The sequence below is a fragment of the Megalobrama amblycephala genome, linkage group LG8, assembly GCF_018812025.1.
Source record: "Megalobrama amblycephala isolate DHTTF-2021 linkage group LG8, ASM1881202v1, whole genome shotgun sequence".
Taxonomy (NCBI): domain Eukaryota; kingdom Metazoa; phylum Chordata; class Actinopteri; order Cypriniformes; family Xenocyprididae; genus Megalobrama; species Megalobrama amblycephala.
Genome location: NC_063051.1, coordinates 2,142,935 through 2,165,090, shown reverse-complemented (window position 1 = coordinate 2,165,090; position 22,156 = coordinate 2,142,935). Strand labels below are relative to the sequence as shown.

At 35.2% G+C, this 22,156-nt stretch overlaps 1 protein-coding gene across 4 annotated transcripts in view; it reads right to left on the bottom strand.

Moving 5' to 3' along the window:
- Nucleotides 1–4,422: 4,422 nt before the first annotated feature.
- ralgapb (Ral GTPase activating protein non-catalytic subunit beta) overlaps nt 4,423–22,156 on the bottom strand; it is a 40,420-nt gene continuing 22,686 nt past the window's right edge. For 2 of the 4 annotated variants that reach the window (XM_048198640.1, XM_048198642.1), the window contains 21 exons: nt 19,850–20,051; nt 18,941–19,108; nt 18,653–18,767; nt 18,398–18,545; nt 17,961–18,025; nt 16,842–16,980; nt 15,570–15,703; nt 14,274–14,456; nt 14,005–14,156; nt 13,730–13,917; nt 13,541–13,644; nt 12,326–12,481; nt 11,966–12,175; nt 10,377–10,535; nt 10,112–10,271; nt 9,790–9,912; nt 9,423–9,559; nt 6,424–6,529; nt 6,162–6,237; nt 5,939–6,087; nt 4,423–5,849 (listed from right to left, as the gene is read on the bottom strand). In XM_048198640.1, the coding sequence (XP_048054597.1) occupies nt 5,656–5,849; nt 5,939–6,087; nt 6,162–6,237; nt 6,424–6,529; nt 9,423–9,559; nt 9,790–9,912; nt 10,112–10,271; nt 10,377–10,535; nt 11,966–12,175; nt 12,326–12,481; nt 13,541–13,644; nt 13,730–13,917; nt 14,005–14,156; nt 14,274–14,456; nt 15,570–15,703; nt 16,842–16,980; nt 17,961–18,025; nt 18,398–18,545; nt 18,653–18,767; nt 18,941–19,108; nt 19,850–20,051 (3,068 nt within the window). In that variant the 3' untranslated portion in view covers nt 4,423–5,655. The remainder of the gene's footprint in view (nt 5,850–5,938; nt 6,088–6,161; nt 6,238–6,423; nt 6,530–9,422; nt 9,560–9,789; nt 9,913–10,111; nt 10,272–10,376; nt 10,536–11,965; nt 12,176–12,325; nt 12,482–13,540; nt 13,645–13,729; nt 13,918–14,004; nt 14,157–14,273; nt 14,457–15,569; nt 15,704–16,841; nt 16,981–17,960; nt 18,026–18,397; nt 18,546–18,652; nt 18,768–18,940; nt 19,109–19,849; nt 20,052–22,156) is intronic. The other 2 variants (XM_048198641.1, XM_048198643.1) reach the window with 1 other exon arrangement.

Below are 22,156 nucleotides of genomic sequence, written 5' to 3'. Positions count from 1 at the left end.
CAAGAACTGAGTATCGCCACAGTTCAGTATGTTCACATGCACTTTCCATAAACAAGGTGCAAAATAGTGTCTGATTACCTTGGACAAACATAAAGTCACCAGCATGCTCTTTTACAAAGTCTTGATGTTGTTTTTGGGCTCTACTAGATTGAATGTTGATTATTTTCCTCATATTCTCCATTGTTGCAGCCCCTCTCTTCCCAGTCTGTCAGTAACGCTCCGTCTCTATGAAGCCCCTCCTTCTGAAAAGCACAATGTGCTCTGATTGGTCGGCTGGAGCAGTGTGTTGTGATTGGTGTTTGGGAAATGTCCCGCCCCTTACCATAACCGCCAGTTTCAACTAACTCAACCAGGCCCCGCCCCTTTATTCTACATATTTAAGAATGTTTTTACGTTTTAATTCCTAATCTAAAAAAGGGCATCTCAGAATGGTTCAAGTCCTTCAGGGTGTCATGGAGGGGTGAGGTGTCTAAACAACATCTAGCTACTGGAGTACCTCAGGGCTCGGTGCTTGGACCGCTTCTCTTCTTTATCTACATGTCAACACTAGGATCTGTCATTCAGAAACATGTTTTTCCCCTCATTGCTATGCTGATGACACACAATCAGGGTTCCCACTCTTTTTCAGCGATCATTTTCCAGGACATTTTCAATTTTACAACAATGGGAATAAAAGACTGGGATTACACCCTAAAGTAATATATTGCTCTCTAGTCTTTAAAAGGTTTATTGCCATGACTTAACTATAAAATCAGTTTTTAATATGAGCTCTTAATCATACATTATGACTATGGAAGATTGTTTCCGTTAAAAAAAAAAAAATGCAACTTTTACTTTTTATCTCGCCATTCTGACTTTTTTTCCCTCGCAATCGCAAGTAATTGTGATTTGATATTCGCAATTGCAAGATATAAAGTCAGAATTGCATGATAGAAACTCGCAATTCTGACTTTTTCTTGCAATTGGAAGTTTATATCTCACAATTCTAAGAAAAGAAGTAAGAATCGCAAGATATAAACTGTCAAATGCCAGAAAAAAATAATAATTGCAAAAAAAAGAGTGATATAAACTCGCAATTCTGACTTTATTTCCTTGCAATTGCGAGCTTAAATCAATTATGTAAACTCGCAATTGTAAGAAAAATATTTAGACTTTTTTTATTTATTATTCAGTGGCAGAAACAAGATTCCATAGTTTATTGTCATTACTTAACTACTGATGCACACATCTATTTTTTTGGCAGTAAGATCATTATCTTTGCAAGGTGGACTTTTCAGGGTAAGAGATGGACTAAAAATAAACCCTAACACCTTACAGCTAGATTCTGGAAGAAAAATTCTTCAAACAGTGGTACAAGAGGATGTGGTGCTGGTCCTTCAAGAGTCACTCTCAATCTGTCCGTCTATAAAGCCTATAAAAAATCTGTCTTGTATTTTACTACAATTCAGTATGTGATTCTTAAATGGGGGGCATTTTTAGGATTTTTTACCTAATCTAAGTCTCTGAGATCCTGACACCTCGCACTTCTGGAGACTCCAGGTTGGTTGCAGTTCTGGAAAATGGTGGCGCTGAAGACTAAAGGGTTTCTGATGGTTTCACACTTAATTCTTCACTGAGCAATTTTGCTGTCCAATGATCATGCCTTAACTGCAATTTCTAGTATTGCATTAGTATTGCATCCTTCTTGGGGGGATTTAATAATTTTTGACCTTTCAGTCTGAGATAAATCTCTTTTTGGCTCATTTTATCATCTTTTAGCTCTTTGGTCTCTAAAGAAAAACCTAAGAACTTTTAAAAAAAATAATTTTACTACAAGATTTTCCAGGACATTTTACATTTTCTCTAATTTTCCATGTGTTTCCAGGACTGGAAAATTTGTCATCGATTTTCCAGGTTTTCAAGGTTTTCAGAGTGGGAACCCTGACAACTCTACCTTTCATCCGACCCCTTTATTCTGCATATGAATTATTTAAATGAGGAATATTGTGATGTGTTCATTCCCGGAAGAAAACTCAAGACTACAATGGAGGCGTTTGTGCTGAAAAAGGGGGTGACAGTTAACAGGTTAAATTTGACACTTTCTTATCAATGTTGCAGCTATTTCATTTACTACAAACTTCATGCCAAATTAAACTCATATTGTGTAGATCAACCTACTGAGGATGTCAACATTTTCTGTAGGTCCATTTACTGATCTTTTGTTGAATAAGAACAAAAGCCAGACTTCATTTTCAAGCTCTATTTTGTATCCTATTCATGCAAACCGGCATTAAATCAACTCTGCTCATAGAGTTAAAATAACACTGAAGCACAGTTAAAGTTAATGAGATAATCTTGAGGGATTTAATGTCTTTTTTCTTCAGTGGAGTTCATCTTAGGCTGTGGCTGAAAGTCAGTTGTAGTTCTTGTGTTTCTTTTCAGTGATTCTGCTTGTTAACAGCAGGCGTTCATCACTAATGCTCAATCATCACTAATTATCTCATTAACTTTAACTGTGCTTCAGTGTTATTTTACCACTATATAGAGAGGGACCAGATGTACTCTGAGCAGAGCTGATTTAACTCTGGGGATTTGACTGTTGGGTAATAACGTGGTTTTATCTCCTTCACAAGATAACAGCAATACCAAACGGCCATACGCAACTTTTGTCCAGGAGAAAAAATTAATGAAACATTTCTCTTCTCGAATCGGCAAACATTCAGAGATAAATGAAAGACACACACACTCACAGTAAAGCATTCACAGTCATTATATGATAAGAATTTAATTAAAATCTTTATTTCATTACATGTGTTACATTCAATATCCAATGTTTCTTTTGGACACGTATATGATGATGGCATAAATACAAACAAGCGTTCATCCGTTGTGCCGTCCCTAATCAATAGTATAAGATGAGTGAGCAGAACTTCACACCCGCATATTTACATAGAAAGTCAAACTTTATACAAAGTCCATGCCGTCAATATTTACACACGGAAAAAGAGACGCCGTCGAGCAACCATCCTGTGTGCTGGATGTGGGTCATTACAGTTTGTTCTTACAAAAAGAAACGTGTTAATAGGGAGCTTCTGAGCACAAAAACGGGACGTGTAATTCTCTTCCAGAATCATGAATAACCGGAGATCAAAACTGGCGTTGTGTTTGGGTGACGCCTCATTATTCTATGACACGAGAGGTGATCACCGTATATAAAGGCATTTTTATAATGACAACAGAAAAAAATAAATACAGGCCAACCTGAATGAGGATGGAAACGGGAATTATTTTGTATCTAAAAGTGCTTTCTAGAATATGAAACATCTAATTGCTAAGGTGAACAAATTCAGCTTGATTTGAAGACAAAAATGCTGAATAAATGAAACCTGGTATGGAAAGGTGGGGGAAAATGTGTGAAAAACATTAAGTAAAAGAAAGAAATAAATAAATGATAAGCCCTTATAATGTCTTTCGACTGAAATGCATTATGGGTCAAAGTAAAGTCACATCAATAGCCAATAAGGATCTGTCCGCTGAAAATCACTACGTACTCTGTAGTTTCTTTGCTTTTGGCAATTTGCGGCATCAAAATGTCAAGCCCTCTGTGGTCCTCGGACACATGACCGAATATGTGTTTCTCAATCAATCCTATTAAAGCGCCACTGAATGATAATAATAAAGTGAGATAAAAACTCGTAATTGTGAGAAAACAGTCAGCTGACAATTTTGACTTTTTCCCTTGTAATTGAGTTATAAAGTCTGAATTGTATCATATAAATTCGCAATTGCAAGAAAAAGTCATAATTGTCAGCTGACTTTTTTAATATATTGCAATTCTGACTTTTTTTCTTGCAATTGTGAGTTTATGTCTCACAATTTCTTGCAATTACGATATAAACTCGTAATTGCAAGAAAAACGTCCAAATTGCTGAAGTCAGCTGACAATTTTGGACTTTTTCCTTGTAATTATGAGTTATAAAATCCAAATAGTAAGATATAAACTCGCAATTGCGAGAAAAAACGTCTGAATTGCCGAAGTCAGCTGACAATTTTGACTTTTTTCTTGTAATTATGAGTTATAAAATCCAAATTGTAAGATATAAACTCGCAATTGCAAGAAAAAAAGTCAGAATTGTCAGCTGACTTCTTATATAAAACAATTTTGACTTTTTTTAATGCATTTGTTAGTTTATATCTTACAATTCTGACTTTTTCTCACAATTGCGAGTTTATATCTTGCAGTTTTTCTCAGGATTGTGAGATAAAAATGGAATTAAGAGAAAAATAGTCAGAATTGCATTATATAAAAAGTCAGCTGACAATTTTGGACTTTTTCCTTGTAATTATGAGTTATAAAATCCAAATTGTAAGATATAAACTTGCAATTGCAAGAAAACGTCAGAATTGTCAAATGACATGTTTAACATATCTTGCAATTCTGACTTTTTTCTCACAATTGTGAGATATATAATTTTAATTGCGATAAAAAAAAATCGAAAAAAAAGTCAATTGCACACTGACTTTTTTATATCTCAAGATTCTGACTTTTTCTCACAATTGTGAGATATAACTCGAGTTTATAAGTCATAATTGTGAGATAAAAAGTCGCAATTACATTTTTATTTTTTATTCTGTGGCGGAAACAAGCTTCCATACATTCCCCATCATCTGCAGACAAAACTCCTGGAAAGAAAGCAAGCAGTGCTGAGGTGAGCGCACTGAAGGACATGATGAAGAATGATCTGAAGATGAAGACGACGTGTGCAGGAAGGAAGCTACTGGCATCACATCATTGGCTGCTGGAGATTAGTGTTCATTTCAATAGTGCTTCTACAGGAAACGGCTTCACATGAGGACGTTCTTACTGTGGCAGTCCTTCAAATAATAAACATGATCAAATAAAACGTCACTCATTGTGAAGTACAGTAACGGGGTGAATCTCATGAAAGTCAAATTTCACTCCAAAAATAAATTATATTTTGTTTAAAAATAAAAAATAAAGCCTGTTTTTTTAGGAGTTAAGATTGTTTTTTACATTTGATATTAAATGACAATGCAAAAAACTCAAAGAATAATGATTTATTATTTACATTTCAAAGTATTTATAAATCATGGTGGCATTTGTTGTACTGCTTTTTAATTATGCCAATTTAAATGAAATAAATAATTGTACTACAGTGTTTTTATGGTATTAGTGTAATGAGAATCACATTTGAGAATAATGAAAATTATTCTATATAAATGATTATTTATTAAATTAATTCTAAAAGTAATTTATTATAAACAAAAAAAAAAAAAAATACATGCAATGTGAATTTGGGGGAAAATTAGCTTTAATGTCCCAAAAATCATAATAAAAATGTAATTAACAAAAAACCCCCCTAAAAACAGGCTTATTTTCTTTATGCAAAATATAGGAATATATATTTTGCACGAATATAATTTATTTTTGGGGGTGAAATGTAACCTTGACAGTTTGTGTGAGATTCACAGGAGAAATACAGGCTCCGTTTTAAGATACGAAACAATAATCATCCTGTCAGGTGGGCACTGATCGTGTAGAGGTTAAGTTGAGCAAGTATTTGGCCAATCAACGTTAAAAATGTAATTCACCCAAAACCACCAACTCGAGTGCAGATTAATTCCACCTTCGTTTGCGTTCGTCTGCGTGTTTGTTTATGGGTTGAGGCTCGTCTCGCCGACCTCCATGAACAGCGAGGTGTAAAACTCAGGCTCTAGCTGTTTGTTACGATAGCGGTTCACGATTTCTGCGATTTTCTGTTTCCGCCGCACGTGTGGCGGGCTGTAAGAGTCACTTTCGAGACGTTTCCTCCGACATGCGTTTATAACAGTCTGTCGCACCAGGAATCCTGGAGAGGGCGAGAGAATGACAAATTCATGATTCCAGACTTCAGTTTTCATCCATGGGACGCAGACACACAGACACACAAACACATACCCAGTGATCTCCTGCTAACCACCATGTTGTCCACTAGAGGAATGACCATGTTGAATTTGCCCATAGCACCATGTAGTTTGATCCGGAACAGACCGGTCTTCAACGGATGGATGAAAACTATGGGAACGTCCTTCTCTGAGGAGCTGGACCTGAGAGAGAATACATGTGAGGGCGAATGAGATCGTGTCAGGGACGGAAATCAATCTTACGAACTGTTTATTACCTGGAAGCACTGCTATTGACGGCCGTCTCCACCCCGGTGCTCGTCTCCACCAGTAACTCCGACACAGGAAAGTTTTCTGCGAGAAAAAGGACAACACTGAAAAAATTTGGTGTAGGTTTACTTTGAAACAATTTTCACTCAGAAACTGCAAGTAAATTTCACAAGTAATTACAAAGAAAGACTAATAATCACTGTTTTACATATATACATATCACTGTTGCTGTTAATGAAAATGAATATGGAGGTGTGGTAAACATTTTACCTATGTCATCATATCGCTCAACCCACACGACCAACACTTTTGTATCCGGTCCCAATGGCGGTATCGTCCTGCCGGGCGGCAACTTCTTGCTTTTCACTGTAGGGGACTGACCGTAAGAAATAAACATTAAACACTACCGCTCAAAAGTTTGGAATAATTACGATTTTTTTTGTGTTTGAAAGAAGTCTCTTATGCTCACCAAGGCTGCATTTATTTGATCTAAAATACAGTAAAAACAGTAATATTGTGAAATATTGTTACCAATTTAAATATCTGTTTTTTATGAGAATATGTAGTACTATGTAATTTATTCCTGTGATCAAATCTGAATTTTCAGCATCATAAGCGGTCTTTTGTGGCGTGAGCGTGACATGAGCGTCTATACTACGAAAGCAATCTGGTCGAATGAGTTTTCTACCTCTGGAAGCGGTCAAAACGTTTTACACCAGTTGTATTTAGCGTCGTCCACTTGTGATCTGATCGACCAAAATGCATCTTAATACCAGGAGTAAACAGGGCCATAGAGATGAATGGGTGAGAATACTACGGAAGAGGATTAGGGCCAAGCAATAATACAAAAATAAAACCATCTCGAAATTAAAGTTGTTAAATTTAAAAAGTCGAGATAAAATGTTGAGAATAAACTAATTAAATTAAGAGAAAAAAACTTGTTAAATTTCGAGAAAAAAGTCGAGATAAAATGTTGAGAATAAAGTCATTACGAGAAAAAAAGTCGTTAAATTACGAGAACAAATCCGTTAAATTATGAGAAAAATTTTACATTGAGAAAAAAGTCGAGATAAAATGTTGAGAATAAACTCATTAATTATAAGAAAAAAGTCGTTAAATTACAAGGAACAAATTCGTTAAATTACGAGAAAAATTTTACATTTCGAGAAAAAAGTCGAGATAAAATGTTGAGAATAAACTCATTAATTATAAGAAAAAAGTCGTTAAATTACGAGGAACAAATTCGTTAAATTACGAGAAAAATTTTAAATTTGAGAAAAAAGTCGAGATAAAATGTTGAGAATAAACTCATTAATTATAAGAAAAAAGTCGTTAAATTACGAGAACAAATTCGTTAAATTACGAGAAAAATTTTAAATTTCGAGAAAAAAAAAAAAAAGATAAAATGTTGAGAATAAACTCATTAATTATAAGAAAAAAGTCGTTAAATTACAAGGAACAAATTCGTTAAATTACGAGAAAAATTTTACATTTCGAGAAAAAAGTCGAGATAAAATGTTGAGAATAAACTCATTAATTATAAGAAAAAAGTCGTTAAATTACGAGAACAAATTTGTTAAATTGCGAGAAAAATGTTAAATTTTGAGAAAAAAGTCGAGATAAAATGTTGAGAATAAACTCAATTATGAGAAAAAAGTCGTTAAATTACGAGAACAAATTCGTTAAATTATGAGAAAAATGTTACATTTCGAGAAAAAGTCGAGATAAAATGTTGAGAATAAACTCATTAATTATAAGAAAAAAGTCGTTAAATTACGAGAACAAATTCGTTAAATTACATATTTGTTCTCATAATTTAACGACTTTTTTTCTCATAATCTAACGACTTTTTTCTCGTAATTTAACGACTTTATTCTCAACATTTTATTTTGACTTTTTTCTCGAAATTTAACGAGTTTTTTCTCGAAATTTAACAACTTTAATCTCAAGAAGGTTTTATTTTTTATTATTGCTTGGCCCTAATCCTCTTCCGTAGACTACACAGTTTGCTCACTTTTACATAATTTTTCAAAAAAGAAAAATCAGCTACAATGAAGAATACACACAGAAATGGAGGAGTGACACCTTAACATCTCCGATGGAGAACAAATGAAAACACACACACACACACACACACACACACACACACACACACGTAACACATAACAGCATTCAGGTTTGACTGCACTGCAAAAAATGCTTTTCTTACTTAGATTTTTTTTTGGTCTTTTTTCAAGTACAAATATCTAAAAACTCTTAAATTAAGAAGCATTTTCTAGACAAGTAAAAATTGTCTTGTTTTTAGAAAAAAAAAATCTAAATTTTGTGAGTTTTTGCTTAAAAGAAGCAAAAACTTGCTTGTTTTAAAACAACTCAATTTTACAGTATGTAATATTGTGACAATTGCAAAACAAACAAAAAAGATATAGTACAAAAAAATTCCTAAACTTTGAAAAAGAGTCATTTTATTGTTATAATAATGATTTTATAATGTCTAAACAAATCTAAAAGAAAAGCCATTGAGTAATCCTCTGCAGCCATCTAGTGGCTGTAGTTAAAAATTCATGTTATTTTAATTTTAAAAGTGTTTGTTTTCCAGTAGATGGCAGCAATTGTCCACTAAACCAACAATCATCATGAATGAAATTGAGAAATTTTATATAAAATGTATATATTTAAATTATTACAATAAAAAAAAATTAATCGCCCAAAATTGCACAACTTTACAGTAAAATATTAATAAAGTGAGCGATATTACATTAAAAAAAGTTACATTATGTTACAAAATCACATTTTACTGATTATGTAAAGTAGCTGGACAGAAAAGGAATACTGTTGCTCTATGTGCATAATAACATAGCAAGCAACATAACACAACACAAGTGATAAATTAGCCTATTTTATTATATGCATATTACTATAACGAGATGAGTGATAGCTGCATACATGCCTTTATCTTTTGAATGTTTCCCCTCTTCCTTTTTCCTACTTTTTCCTAAATTGGGCTCCTGGTGGCTTAGACCTTTTTTCTTACCATAATTTCAATTTGTGTTGATTTTCTTCTCCCACCCCCTTTCTCGTACTTTTGAGTGAGTGTGAATGAGAAAACAAGATGGATGAAGTTCGCCACCCCTGTCTCGAGTGTTTTATTGCTCGATAACTCCTGACAGACACCACAGACTGGCCAGCTGAAACCGTTTAACCAGTAAGTGCCTCATTACTGAAGTGATTTAAAGGCTCAGAGGTCTGAGAATGAGATGAGAAGTTACCCGTTGTGCGGGTCCCATGTTGTCGGAGTGGTTGGGGAAGAGCTCCAGCGTGAGGTTGGGCTGTTTCAGTAAACTGGGTAACAGCTCCATCTGAGAGTCCGAGTCTGCCGTGGGGAAGCTGTGCTCGGATGACTCCGCTGCATTAGGAGAGAAATGAACATTTGTCATGTTAAATAAATCAATATTAATTCATTAAACGGGTTAAACGCATTAGACTAATGGAGAAATCAATACGGCATTAATAGTCCTCAGCAGCATGTGACAGAAAAGACACTTTTTGCACAGCCGCAAACATAATCAAACCTGAAAGTGCTTGAATACAGCAATAAATCACAGAACAGCGTCGTGTAGAAACAGAGAAGTTTACCGGATGAGTCGCTGAGAGACGGTACGACAAACGCGATTTCCGTCAGAGCGTCTGCGTAGTAAAGCACCCGCTTCTCTCCGTTAAACACACCACCGCCGGTGTCGCCCAGCGTCACTGAATCATCTGCACAAAAACAAACAGCTGCTACATTATTCCACATTATGAGCAACACAATTATTTAACGTTTTATCTTTATAGTCCGATCACGAAAAGATTGTTTTCAGATAATCATGTTGACTTGTTACATTGGTTGTAAATTATGTGCATTGTGATGATTACATTTATAAAGATAGGAAATGTGTGTGTGTGTGTGTGTGTGTACCTGGTGTTTCAGCACCGTTGGATGTGTTGATGGTCCAGCTGGTGAACACACTGCCCGTCCATCCCGGATGCTGCCCGACCTCCACCGGCCATCCAAGAGACAACAGCAGCTCCAGGAAGTGTGGTTGCACGTTCGCCGATGACTCCACGTTCCTCAAGATCTACACACACAAGCTCATTAATATTCTATTAGCTGTAGTGATTTATGCACATTTGTATATGCACTTCAGCAGCTGTGCAGTTTCACAGCACTTATGAGTTTTCACCTCTTGACTGCTCTTCTGTCCAGCTTTCATGTAGAAGATAAAGACGGTGTCACACGGTCGGGACGGTAACAGGTCCAGGTATCCGATGTCATCGAAAAAGCCCGACACAGATGAGTCCAGAGCGATGAGGTGAGGAGGCAGTCGACTGTTTCCAGGCTCCTGAGAAAACACACACACACACACACACAATGTTTTTTTCCCTGTCATAAATTTTCTAAATTTTTACTGAGAAGATTCTGGCTTTTCTGAGCAGATTCATAAATTAGAGCAGTCCAGCTACTTGAAAATTAACTACAGAATTAATTGAGTGTGAATGACAATGTATAAAATAATGTATAATGTAATTTTTTTTTTGTATTTTGAGAGTAGCTAGGGAAGGGGAAAATTAAAAAAAAAAAAAGGGCAGTAAAATGAATAAATATTTTAATGAAATAAAATATTTTAACTCACAAATGCTGTCTGATATTGTGATTTTGCTTAAATATTTTTTATAACACATTTTAATACTTAAATTAACATGTTAGTGTGCAAAATGTGTTATTTTAGTATCACTGAGACACTATTATAGTTTTTATTAATATTTTGAATTACTTTTAATTTTTTTGTCTATATAGTTTGTTATTCTTTTTTATTTCAGTTTTTGTATTAGTTGAAAATGAGAAATGTTGCCTTTTAAAAATATATCGTTTTTTCATTTTAGTTTACATTTATTTTATTTCAAGTAACGATTTAAAAAAAAAATGCATTTAGTTTTAGTTAACTATGTAGATTAATGACTTTCTGATATTGTGATTTTGCTTAAATATTTTTTATAATACATTTTAATAATTAAATTAACATATTATTGTGCAAAATATGTGTTATTTTAGTATCACTGAGATACTATTATAGTTTTTATTAATATTTTGAATTACTTTTAATTTTTAGAATTTCTGTTCGTCTAATTTTTTAATTTTTATTACAAATTACAAAAAAAAACTAATTTTTATAGTAAAAACTAATTACAAAATTCTATTTTTACAAAATTTTATTTTTTGATTTTTGTCTATATAGTTTTTTATTAATTTTTATTTCAGTTTTTGTATTAGTTATTTTAGTAGTTCAAGTTGAAAATGATAAATGTTGCCTTCATATAAAATATATATATTTTTTTTCATTTTAGTTTACATTTATTTTATTTCAAATAACAAATTTTTAAAAAAAAAAATGCATTTAGTTTTAGTTAACTATGTAGATTAATGACTTTTTAAAACAACCAGGTTATAAAATGTTCAAACAAATTATTTAAAAATCACTGGATTACATAAAAAAGAAACAACAAGACAAGTTGTAAAAAAAACACAGGAAGTAACTCTGGCACAAGTCACATGATCCGCACACATGTAGAAGTCACATGACTACCAAGTTGTCCACATAATATGCTTGCCAGACCCACAGTAAGCGGTGGGGAATACCATCAGCTCTGGCAAGCATGCATCAAGTCATTTCCTGTGTTTTTACAACAGAAGATGGTGTTTGGACGTTTTTATGTAGTCCATTGGTTTTTAAATAAAGAGTTTGTTTGAACTACACAAACTCTGTTCTCATACCTTGAGCGCCTCTAGTGACAGGAAGCCGAAGTGCGAGAGGAAGAGGCGTGCGGTCTGAAACTCTTGAGCAGGAGGTGGAGGTTTACAGTCTGTCAGTGGGTCTGGGAAGGGTTTATTCCTCCATAAGTCCTCCGTGTAGTGCTCCAGTTTCGTCTCGTAATCTATCTGCTTCCCCATCACGGCTCGCAGCTTATCGTGCTGCTGCTCCAACTGAAACACACACACAGTGAAGATGAATATAGCATGTACTTTGATAACACACACATAATATTACAAATTGCATGCCTAGCAGTGAGGTTTCCACATATAATGTAAAGTGTGTGATGTTGAAGATAACAGAATGTTCTGAGGCTTTTATACCTCCTTATCCACAATGTCATGGAGATCTGGGATGCTCAGGTCAGCTTTCACAAACGGAATCTTATCCACTTCTTCTGGGAACGGCCTGTGCTTGACGTTAAACCGAATCCCTACGTCGTTTTTGGGAGTGGGTCGGCTTTCAGGAACAAACACTTGCTGTAGGAGAGACGGATATAAAGAGACAGTATAAGCTCATAATCATTCCCAAATACAGAATCTGAGATGCCACATTCACAAGAAGGACATCATGCATTACTGCCTGTCCTCTTTTATCAGTGACGCTGGTTCAGCAAGTAATTTTTCCATTAATTTAATAAATCAAAAAAGCGTTAAAATGAACCAAGCCAAGGTGAATCACAACATTAGAAACTTATTTGAAGCAAAGACTGTGAATTTAATGGCTTTTATAAGGAAAAGAACTACAATCCCATGAAGCATTGTGAATGACAATCAAATTAAAAACAATGTAGACATAAAGACACATATTTAAATATTTTGAAAGTGTAGTGTTTCATGGAAGTGGGTGGAGCTAAAGAGCTCTTTTGGTGTATTTTGCTTGTCGCAACTCTCTGATTGGTGGAGTTTTCTGTTTAGCATCATGGGTAATGTAGTTTTCAACAACAAAATCACTTGTTAAACACAATCAGTTTAAAAATAAGTTGAAATAATAATGGCTGACAGCTTCCACAGAAGCAAATACCATCGATTAACAACCTCAGAACTTAAATTTTATAAGTTATTGTTAAAAATTAAATTTCCCTATGGAGAAAATGAATAAAAGTTTTTACTTCTGGAACCCGACTACTACAAACAATGGAGAAATATAAAACTATCCATTTAAAGTGGTCGATTATATCTATTAAAAACAATAAATTCATTGCAAATTATGCACAAAAAGTATTTTGACATCTTGATTACGTCCTTTGCATTGCTTCATGGGAGTGGGCATTCCCTGCAAGCTCTTTTACCATGATTTTTCAGTAGAGCATCATGGGTAATGTAGTTTTTCACCACATATTCAGTTGTTAAACATGATTATTTTTTAAATAAGTTGAAATAATGCTGATAAATTAATTAAACAAGTGCATATACCATTGATTTAACAACCTCATCTTTAAAGGTTTATAAGTACTTCCGACTGTTGCACTCTATTGCTTCAATCTGGCTACTGAAAGCACATCTCTGTTCTGATTGGCGGTTGATGTTGCATCTTACCTTTTGATTGGCTCTTGCCCCTCGAGGCTGATGGAAGAGCTGCATCGTCCACGCGTGTCGACCGGACATGCCTCTGATTAACATGGTGACTGATGGACAGGGGTCTGCTGACACGTGCGCAAACATATTAACAGGAAATCAGAGCTGTAATGTACTGGAGGAATGAAATGTGACAGGTGTTTTCCTCACTCTGTTCGTTTCCCAGCGGCTGCTCCAGCATGGCGATAATGACGGAGTTATCCAGGACGAAGTATCTGAAGTTACTGTGAGACGTGGAGGTGAGTCGGGAATATTTGATCAGCGTGTCCTCGTTCAGCAGACTGCAGGGCGAGGCGGGGCCGCTGGGAGACGGGAACGCACCCAACACCTGCATTATACTGGAACACACAACAGCACAAATCAAGAGAGGCGTACGTATCGTGAGAGAAAAATCAAATCAGTGATTGTTTATGAAAGACGCTCACCATGATAACGTGGCCTCTGCAGCGTCTTTGACCCTCATAGACGCCGGGTTGTGCTCTTTGTCTCCTTTGTACTTCACTTCCTGTTCGCCGGTTTTGGACTTACTGCCTGAGATGCCGAGTTCGACAATTTCCAACACCTCGATCAGGCAATCCTTAGACACAACAGAAGAGAATACAAGACTGACATCATAAAGCTTTGTTTTGGCTTAGCTGGTGATCAAGTTTCAGCATTTATGACCTCTAAACAGTTGAGGTTCGACTGGTCGTACCTTCTCATTGAGCATGTCGGGGTGTTCGGTGAGCCAGACACACAGGCAGTGGAAGGCAGCGACGATCATGGAGTGCAGGTCTCTGGAGTGGAGCGGAGCGGGACGGCTGCACTGATACACGATGTAACTGCACACAGAGCTGACCGCGCGCTTACGATCAGATGACTCCACGCTCACCTTCACCTGTGCGGAAAACAAACATGCATTTTACTCATTTTGTACAGGAATGGTTCAAAAGTTTTTGAAAGAAGTCTCTTCTTCTCACCAAAAATGCATTTATTTGATCAAAAATGCAGTAAACAGTAATATTGTGAATAAATATTGTGGAGTATTGCAATAATTCTTGTGATAGTAAAGCTGAATTCAGTCTTCAGTGTCACATGATCCTTCAGAAATCATCCTAATATGCTGTATTTATTTGATATAAAAATACAGTAAAAATTGTGAAATATTTTTACAATGTAAATCAGTTGTTTTCTATGTGAATATATAGTAAGGTGTAATTTATTCCTGTGATCAAAGCTGAATTTTCAGCATCATTACTCCAGTCTTCAGTGTCACATGATCCTTCAGAAATCATTCTAATATGATGATTTGCTGCTCAAGAAATATTATCAATGTCGAAAACAGCTGTGCTGCTTTATTATTTTTATGGAAACTGTAATAAATTTTATTTTTCAGGATTCTTTGATGAATAGAACAGCATTTATTTGAAATAGAATATTTTTTGACATTATAAATGTCTTTACTGTCACTTTTGACTAATTTAATGCATCCTTGCTGAATAAAGGTATTACTTTATTTACTTATTTAGAGTCATTTGTACCTCAAACTTCTGAATGGTAGTGTATCACAGTTTACAATATATATTATATTAAATTAAATCTTACAAACTCCAAAACCTTTGAATTGTAATGCATGATGGTTTCCACAAAAATCTAAAGCAGCACAACTTATTTCAACATTGATAATAACTAGAAATATTTCTTGAACAGGAAATCATCATATTAGAATGATTTCTGAAGGATCATGTGACACTGAAGACTGGAGTAATGATGCTGAAAATTCAGCTTTGATCACAGGAATAAATTACACTTTACTATATATTCACATAGAAAACAGCTGTTTTAAAATGTAATAATATTTTTACTGTATTTTTGATCAAATGGAGTGTTGGTGCACAGAAGAGACTTCTTGAAAAACATTAAAAATCATAATTATTCCAAACTACATAAAAAAGACCCTCTGTCTACAACCATTTTCTATTTAAATGTGCAGATGAATCTGTCAGCGCACCTTGGCGAGGCCGGCCAGCAGCTCGAGGGCGGCCAGTGAGATGCTCATGTCGAGTCTCCACTGGGAGTTCAGTCTCTGGGTGAGCAGGTGGATGCTTCGGATCAGCAGCCCGGCCGCCGTGTCTGTGTGGAGAGCTGGGATATAACACACAGCACGCCACAGACAGCGGGTTAGTAACACACACACGCACAATGCAAGCCAGGCACAGAGGCATGTGACGGCAATGATAAACCATACACATGAACACAGACAAGCACAAGAACAAGTTACAGACAATGATGACCGTCTAGTCCAGCAAAATCATAACAACAAGCCGCGTTAGGCTTCATTTGACATCGTGCTTTGAAAATAAATTAAAAAAGCATTCATTATACAGAACAAAACTGGTTAAAGACGTTCGACAGCTTTGGGTTTAAAGAAATGTTTGACGGACACCATGCAACTTCTACAAACATGCAGAGATGCATTACGTCACATTCCTGGGATGCACTTTATGAATGCTTTAAAGGGGTCCCGTTATGCTTTTTTACTTTCTTTAGTGTGTAATGTTGCTGTTTGAGCATTAAAAAGCTCTACAAAGTCCCTCCAGCGGGATTTATTCTCTATATCAGCGTCACTGTTTCTGAACTCCCTGAAACGAGTTGGTTAGTAGTGCGTTGAAACTGAAACTAACAACACACTGCTCCAGCTGACCAATCAGAGCGCATTGCGCTTTTCAGAAGGAGGGGCTTCATAGAGACAGGAATGTTATTGACAGACTGGGAAGAGAGGAGCTGCAACAATGGAGAATATGAGGAAAATAATGTGTTTTGGAAACATTTAAGCATGAAAACCTGTTCTAGTAGAGGCCAAAAACAACAAAGACTTTGACCTAACAGGTCCCTTTTAAAAAAAAAAAAAAAAAAAAAAAAAAAGGGGGTTGGATTAGATTTATGATACGTTTGTGGTGCTTTTATGATGTTACTGTACTGTATGCTTTGCCCGAATGGAAAATCAAAAGAAAACCATGTTGTGGGATGGCACAAATAAAATCAGCTAACCCACACTCTGGCTGGTATGGGAAATTTGAGTGTGAATATAATAAACGAGATCATTTATAGGATATGAGAGTCATTCTGGGATTTTTGCTGATTAATAGTTACACTTATGCATTCAGCAGATGGTAAATGCATGAGAGGAACGAAAGCAATTGGTCAAAAACAAACAGTCGAAAGCTCAAACGCCTCTAATGCAGCTCAGATGCGGCGGTCGGTTCTGCATAGTGTCCCTTACCGTAGTCCCTCAGCAGGGCCTGGGCGGGTCGTTCGCTGTCTGGAGTTGTGGCCTCGGAGCTGCCTGCGCTAGCGTTGCTGATGCCACTGTTATTGCGGCTGTGGCTCTTAGCCAGAGAATGGCTTCCATCCACACTGCCCTGCAAAACATTCAGCACTTCATCAATGCCATTTTTAAAGGATTAGTTCACTTCAGAATTCAAATTTCCTGATAATTTACTCACCCCCATGTCATCCAAGATGTTTATTTCTTTCTTTAATTGAAAAAAAAAATCATGTTTTTGATGAAAACATTCCAGGATTTTTCTCCATATAGTGGACTTCACTGGGGTTCAACGGGTTGAAGGTCCAAATGTCAATTTCAGTGGAGCTTCAAAGAGCTCAACATGATCCCAGACGAGGAATAAGAGTCTTATCTAGAGAAACCATCACTCATTTGATTAAAAAATAAAATTTAATATACTTTTTAACCACAAATGCTCATCTTGCACTGCTCTGTGATGCTCCACGCATTACGTAATCATGTTGGAAAGGTCACACGTGACGTAGGTGAAAACCTCCATCTCATTTTCTCAAAATCGTCCGACATCGTTGTTTTACCTTTTTTTTTGTAAAGGCTGTTTGACTTAGTCTTTGCACGTTCTCTTTGTAAAAACTGGATCAGTACTTCCGCCTACGTCACGCGTGACCTTTCCAACATGATTACGTAATGCGTGGAGCATCACAGAGCAGTGCAAGACGAGCATTTGTGGTTAAAAAGTATATACATTTTAATTTTTCTTAGAAAATTACTGATCTAGATGAGCGATAAGACTCTTATTCCTCGTCTGGGATCATGTAGAGCTCTTTGAAGCTGCACTGAAACTGACATTTGGACCTTCAACCCGTTGAACCCCAGTGAAGTCCACTATATGGAGAAAAATCCTGGAATGTTTTCATCAAAAACATGATTTTTTTTTTCCAATTAAAGAAAGAAATAAACATCTAGGATGACATGGGGGTGAGTAAATTATCAGGAAATTTGAATTCTGAAGTGAACTAATCCTTTAACTGGATCTTGCAGACACTTCAAGCTCTCTTTTTGAACTCATAAATTACAAATAAAAAGTATAACTCGTACCACTTCAGCTTGGGCACCAACAGACTCCAACAGAGCCGAATCCTGGACGATATTCAGCATCGCCGCTGTAAAAAGTCACAAAGTTATTATTGAGATTTCAGCAAAAATAATTCTTCTGACTGATTTTTAATAGTGTTTTAAGAGAAGATGAGGTTATGACAGACTTCATATTGCCAGTTTGCTTAATTTAAATTTTTCAATTTATGAAATTAAACCGCAATGCTTGAGTTGATTGGCATGATGCAAAGTGGGCTGCGGTAAAATCACTACATGCTTCCTTATTGCTTTAATAACATTGTTTTTTTTTTTTTAATTAATAATAATACTAATATAGTTATTATTCCAATATAATAACATAAATTAGTATATACATAGCTTGTTTTATAATATTTCACTTGACAAAACAGTAAATGGACATATCGAACAGGCAGCCGTACCTAGTATCATCTGTGTATTGATCGAATCTGTCTCTGTTTGCAGGGCGCCAATCAAAATATTGACCAATCGCAGCTTCAGGGAGAGGAAGGTGACCGCCTTGTCATGGAGCGAGGTTTCATCATTGCTGAATTTCCCTTCCAACAGAACCTGCAAATGTAATTAGAAAATCACAGCCAATTAAATTTGTATTTTTCCTCAGAATATTAAGTTACAGAGATCCCAGGAAGATTACTACATAAAAAAACCCTTTTTACCTCCGATTTGACGTTGCCAAAGTGGTGAGGAAGAGGAAGCATGGATAACAGGATATGGATGGAAGCTCTTCTCAGCTCAGTAGGGTTCACATATGACTTAAACTTGGACAACTCTCTGATGGCGCAAAATAAAGAGAAAAAAGTGCATTAACAATCAAGCAGGGTGAGAGATACGTATCGTCTAAGATAATATGGAAGCTGATGTTATCGTGTAGATCACTCACTATGCAAAAAACAAAACTTAAATACATCTAAAGTGCATGTTTTGTATCCGAAAACATTGCTCACCGATCCGGTAGGATGGTCTCCAGTGCAGATATGAAGTACGGAACCACAACATTGATCCCTTTGAGATCGGAGCAGAACAGAGCCGAGGAGTTCAGGATGATGCTGGCTAGAACCGGCCTACAGATGAAGTCTGATATCTGAAGACCCTGGATCAGGACCATGTAGAACCTGACAGAATCATCAGATACAGGACAGAAGTTAGTTTAAGTTAATGCACCTCTTTTATGCTTTACAGATATTCTCTTTCATGTAGTGTGATATATAGCTGATTGTGAGTGTCTGCATGGTCTGCAAAGTTTCAAATATCAAAGTGCAGATAAATGGAGTTATTATTTCCCAAAAAGGAAGTGATTCTGAATTGCCTGAAACGAGTCGTCAGTAATTCCAGTCTTACTTCCTGCTACATCTTTGTAGGTTTGTGACAAATTTGCATAATGCCAGCCTATGGTCTTTATTGGCTGCCGGTGAACAAGGTATACTTTGCCCCGCCCTCATACACTGTAGTTGTATCAGAGACTGGAAGAGTTTGGTTCGTGTTGTTCATGTCGAGAAGACGCCGTTTTCTGCAAATCCACTTTTTGATGAGATTGATACGGTAAAATCAACATCATCGTTACTGTTCGTATCACTGTGTATCTAGTCCTGAGGAAGAGCTGAAATTCAGATATGATAATGAGCATTTGGATTCCGACCAGTCACAACAGACCAATCAGAGCAGAGGAGGCTCTCAGGAAGGTGGGGTTTAGAGAGACCGAATCACTAATTGAACCGTTTCAGATATTGCAAGAAAATAGCTGATGCTGTAGTGTACATTATGAGAAAATTATAACCCTTTATGCATGTAAACTTATTGTAGGAGACCTGAAACAAAATTAGGAGCCTTTAAAATAGGTGATTGCTAGCGATTACCTGGACAGGTACACTGGCAGTATCTCCTCTCCAGTCTTCTTACTGCAGAAGATCCTGCACAGCGTCCCACATGCTTCGGCTCGACCAGCTTCGTAATTATCAGGAAACTCATTGGCGTCAAACATGGGGTTGGACACCATGGTGTCCGTGGACATCTGAGACCCTTTACGTCTCAGTTCAACTCCAGCTTGAGTCGCCAGGGCTGAGAGAGAGAGAGAGAGAGAGAGAGAGAGAGAGAGAGAGAGAGAGAGAGAGAGAGAGAGAGAGAGAGAGAGAGAGAGAGAGAGAGAGAGAGAGAGAGAGAGAGAGAGAGAGAGAGAGAGAGAGAGAGAGAGACGGACAGGGAGAGACACAAACGCAAACACTAAGTGACACTTTCACATGCGTACCGCAGGAAGCCATGACAGGGATTACCGACAAAGAGATCTTACAGGTGAAAAGTAAAAAACGTGACTCGTTTGCTCTAATCTGCGAAAATATTAAGATTTTAAACATTAACATGGTGATTTTCTTTAAAGCTGCTTTGAAACAATGTGTATTGTAAATATATTTGACTTAATTTCTGATCAAATAAATATCAATGCTGGATATTTTGTGGGATTTTTAAAAAATATATTAATGATAATATATTAATGATAAGTATATATATATTATATTTACCTTAAGGTGTCAATGTTGCATTGAAAAATGCACTGAAATTTATAAAGCACAAATACTGCCAAAAGCACGGCATTAAACTTTTAAACTATTCTAACTTTATCTTTTGATGCACTGCCAATAATTAGACAAATTACATGATATTTTATTATTACACGGGCAAAATATGTGGATGCATATAGATAACGTCACAATTTAAAAATGTTGGACATTGTCAACAATATAAACATTCTATTAATTATTAAAATGTTCAGTTTTCAAATATTTTACACTACCGGTCAAAAATTTGAAATGATTATGGTTCTTTTTTTGTTGTTTTTGAAAGAAAAACTATATATTAAACTATAAATATATATATATATTATCCTAACCAAGGCTGGATTTATTTGATCAAAATACAGTAAAAATTGTGAAATATTATTATAATTTAAAATAACTGTTTTCTATGTGAATATATTTTAAAATGTAATTTATTCCTGTGATCAAAGCTGAATTTTCAGCATTATTACTCCATTCTTGATTCTTCAGAAATCATTCTAATATGCTGATTTATTCGATCAAAAATACAGTAAAAATTGTGAAATATTATTATAATTTAAAATAACTGTTTTCTATGTGAATATATTGTGAAGTGTAATTTATTCCTGTGATCAAAGCTGAATTTTCAGCATTATTACTCCATTCTTGATTCTTCAGAAATCATTCTAATATGCTGATTTATTCGATCAAAAATACAGTAAAAAATTGTGAAATATTATTATAATTTTAAATACCTGTTTTCTATGTGAATATATTGTAAAATGTAATTTATTCCTGTGATCAAAGCTGAATTTTCAGCATTATTACTCCATTCTTGATTATTCAGAAATCATTCTAATATGCTGATTTATTCGATCAAAAATACAGTAAAAACTTTGAAATATTATTATAATTTTAAATACCTGTTTTCTATGTGAATATATTGTAAAATGTAATTTATTCCTGTGATCAAAGCTGAATTTTCAGCATTATTACTCCATTCTTGATTATTCAGAAATCATTCTAATATGCTGATTTATTCGATCAAAAATACAGTAAAAATTGTGAAATATTATTATAATTTAAAATAACTGTTTTCTATGTGAATATATTGTAAAGTGTAATTTATTCCTGTGATCAAAGCTGAATTTTCAGCATCATTACTCCAGTCTTCAGTGTCACATGATCCTTCAGAAATCATTCTAAAATGCTACATTTATTTGATCAAAAATACAGTAAAAATTGTGAAATATTATTATAATTTAAAATAACTGTTTTCTATGTGAATATATTGTAAAGTGTAATTTATTCCTGTGATCAAAGCTGAATTTTCAGCATCATTACTCCAGTCTTCAGTGTCACATGATCCTTCAGAAATCATTCTAAAATGCTACATTTATTTTATCAAAAATACAGTAAAAATTGTGAAATATTATTATAATTTAAAATAACTGTTTTCTATGTGAATATATTGTAAAGTGTAATTTATTTCTGTGATCAAAGCTGAATTTTCAGCATCATTACTCCAGTCTTCAGTGTCACATGATCCTTCAGAAATCATTCTAAAATGCTGCATTTATTTGATCAAAAATACAGTAAAAATTGTGAAATATTATTATAATTTAAAATACC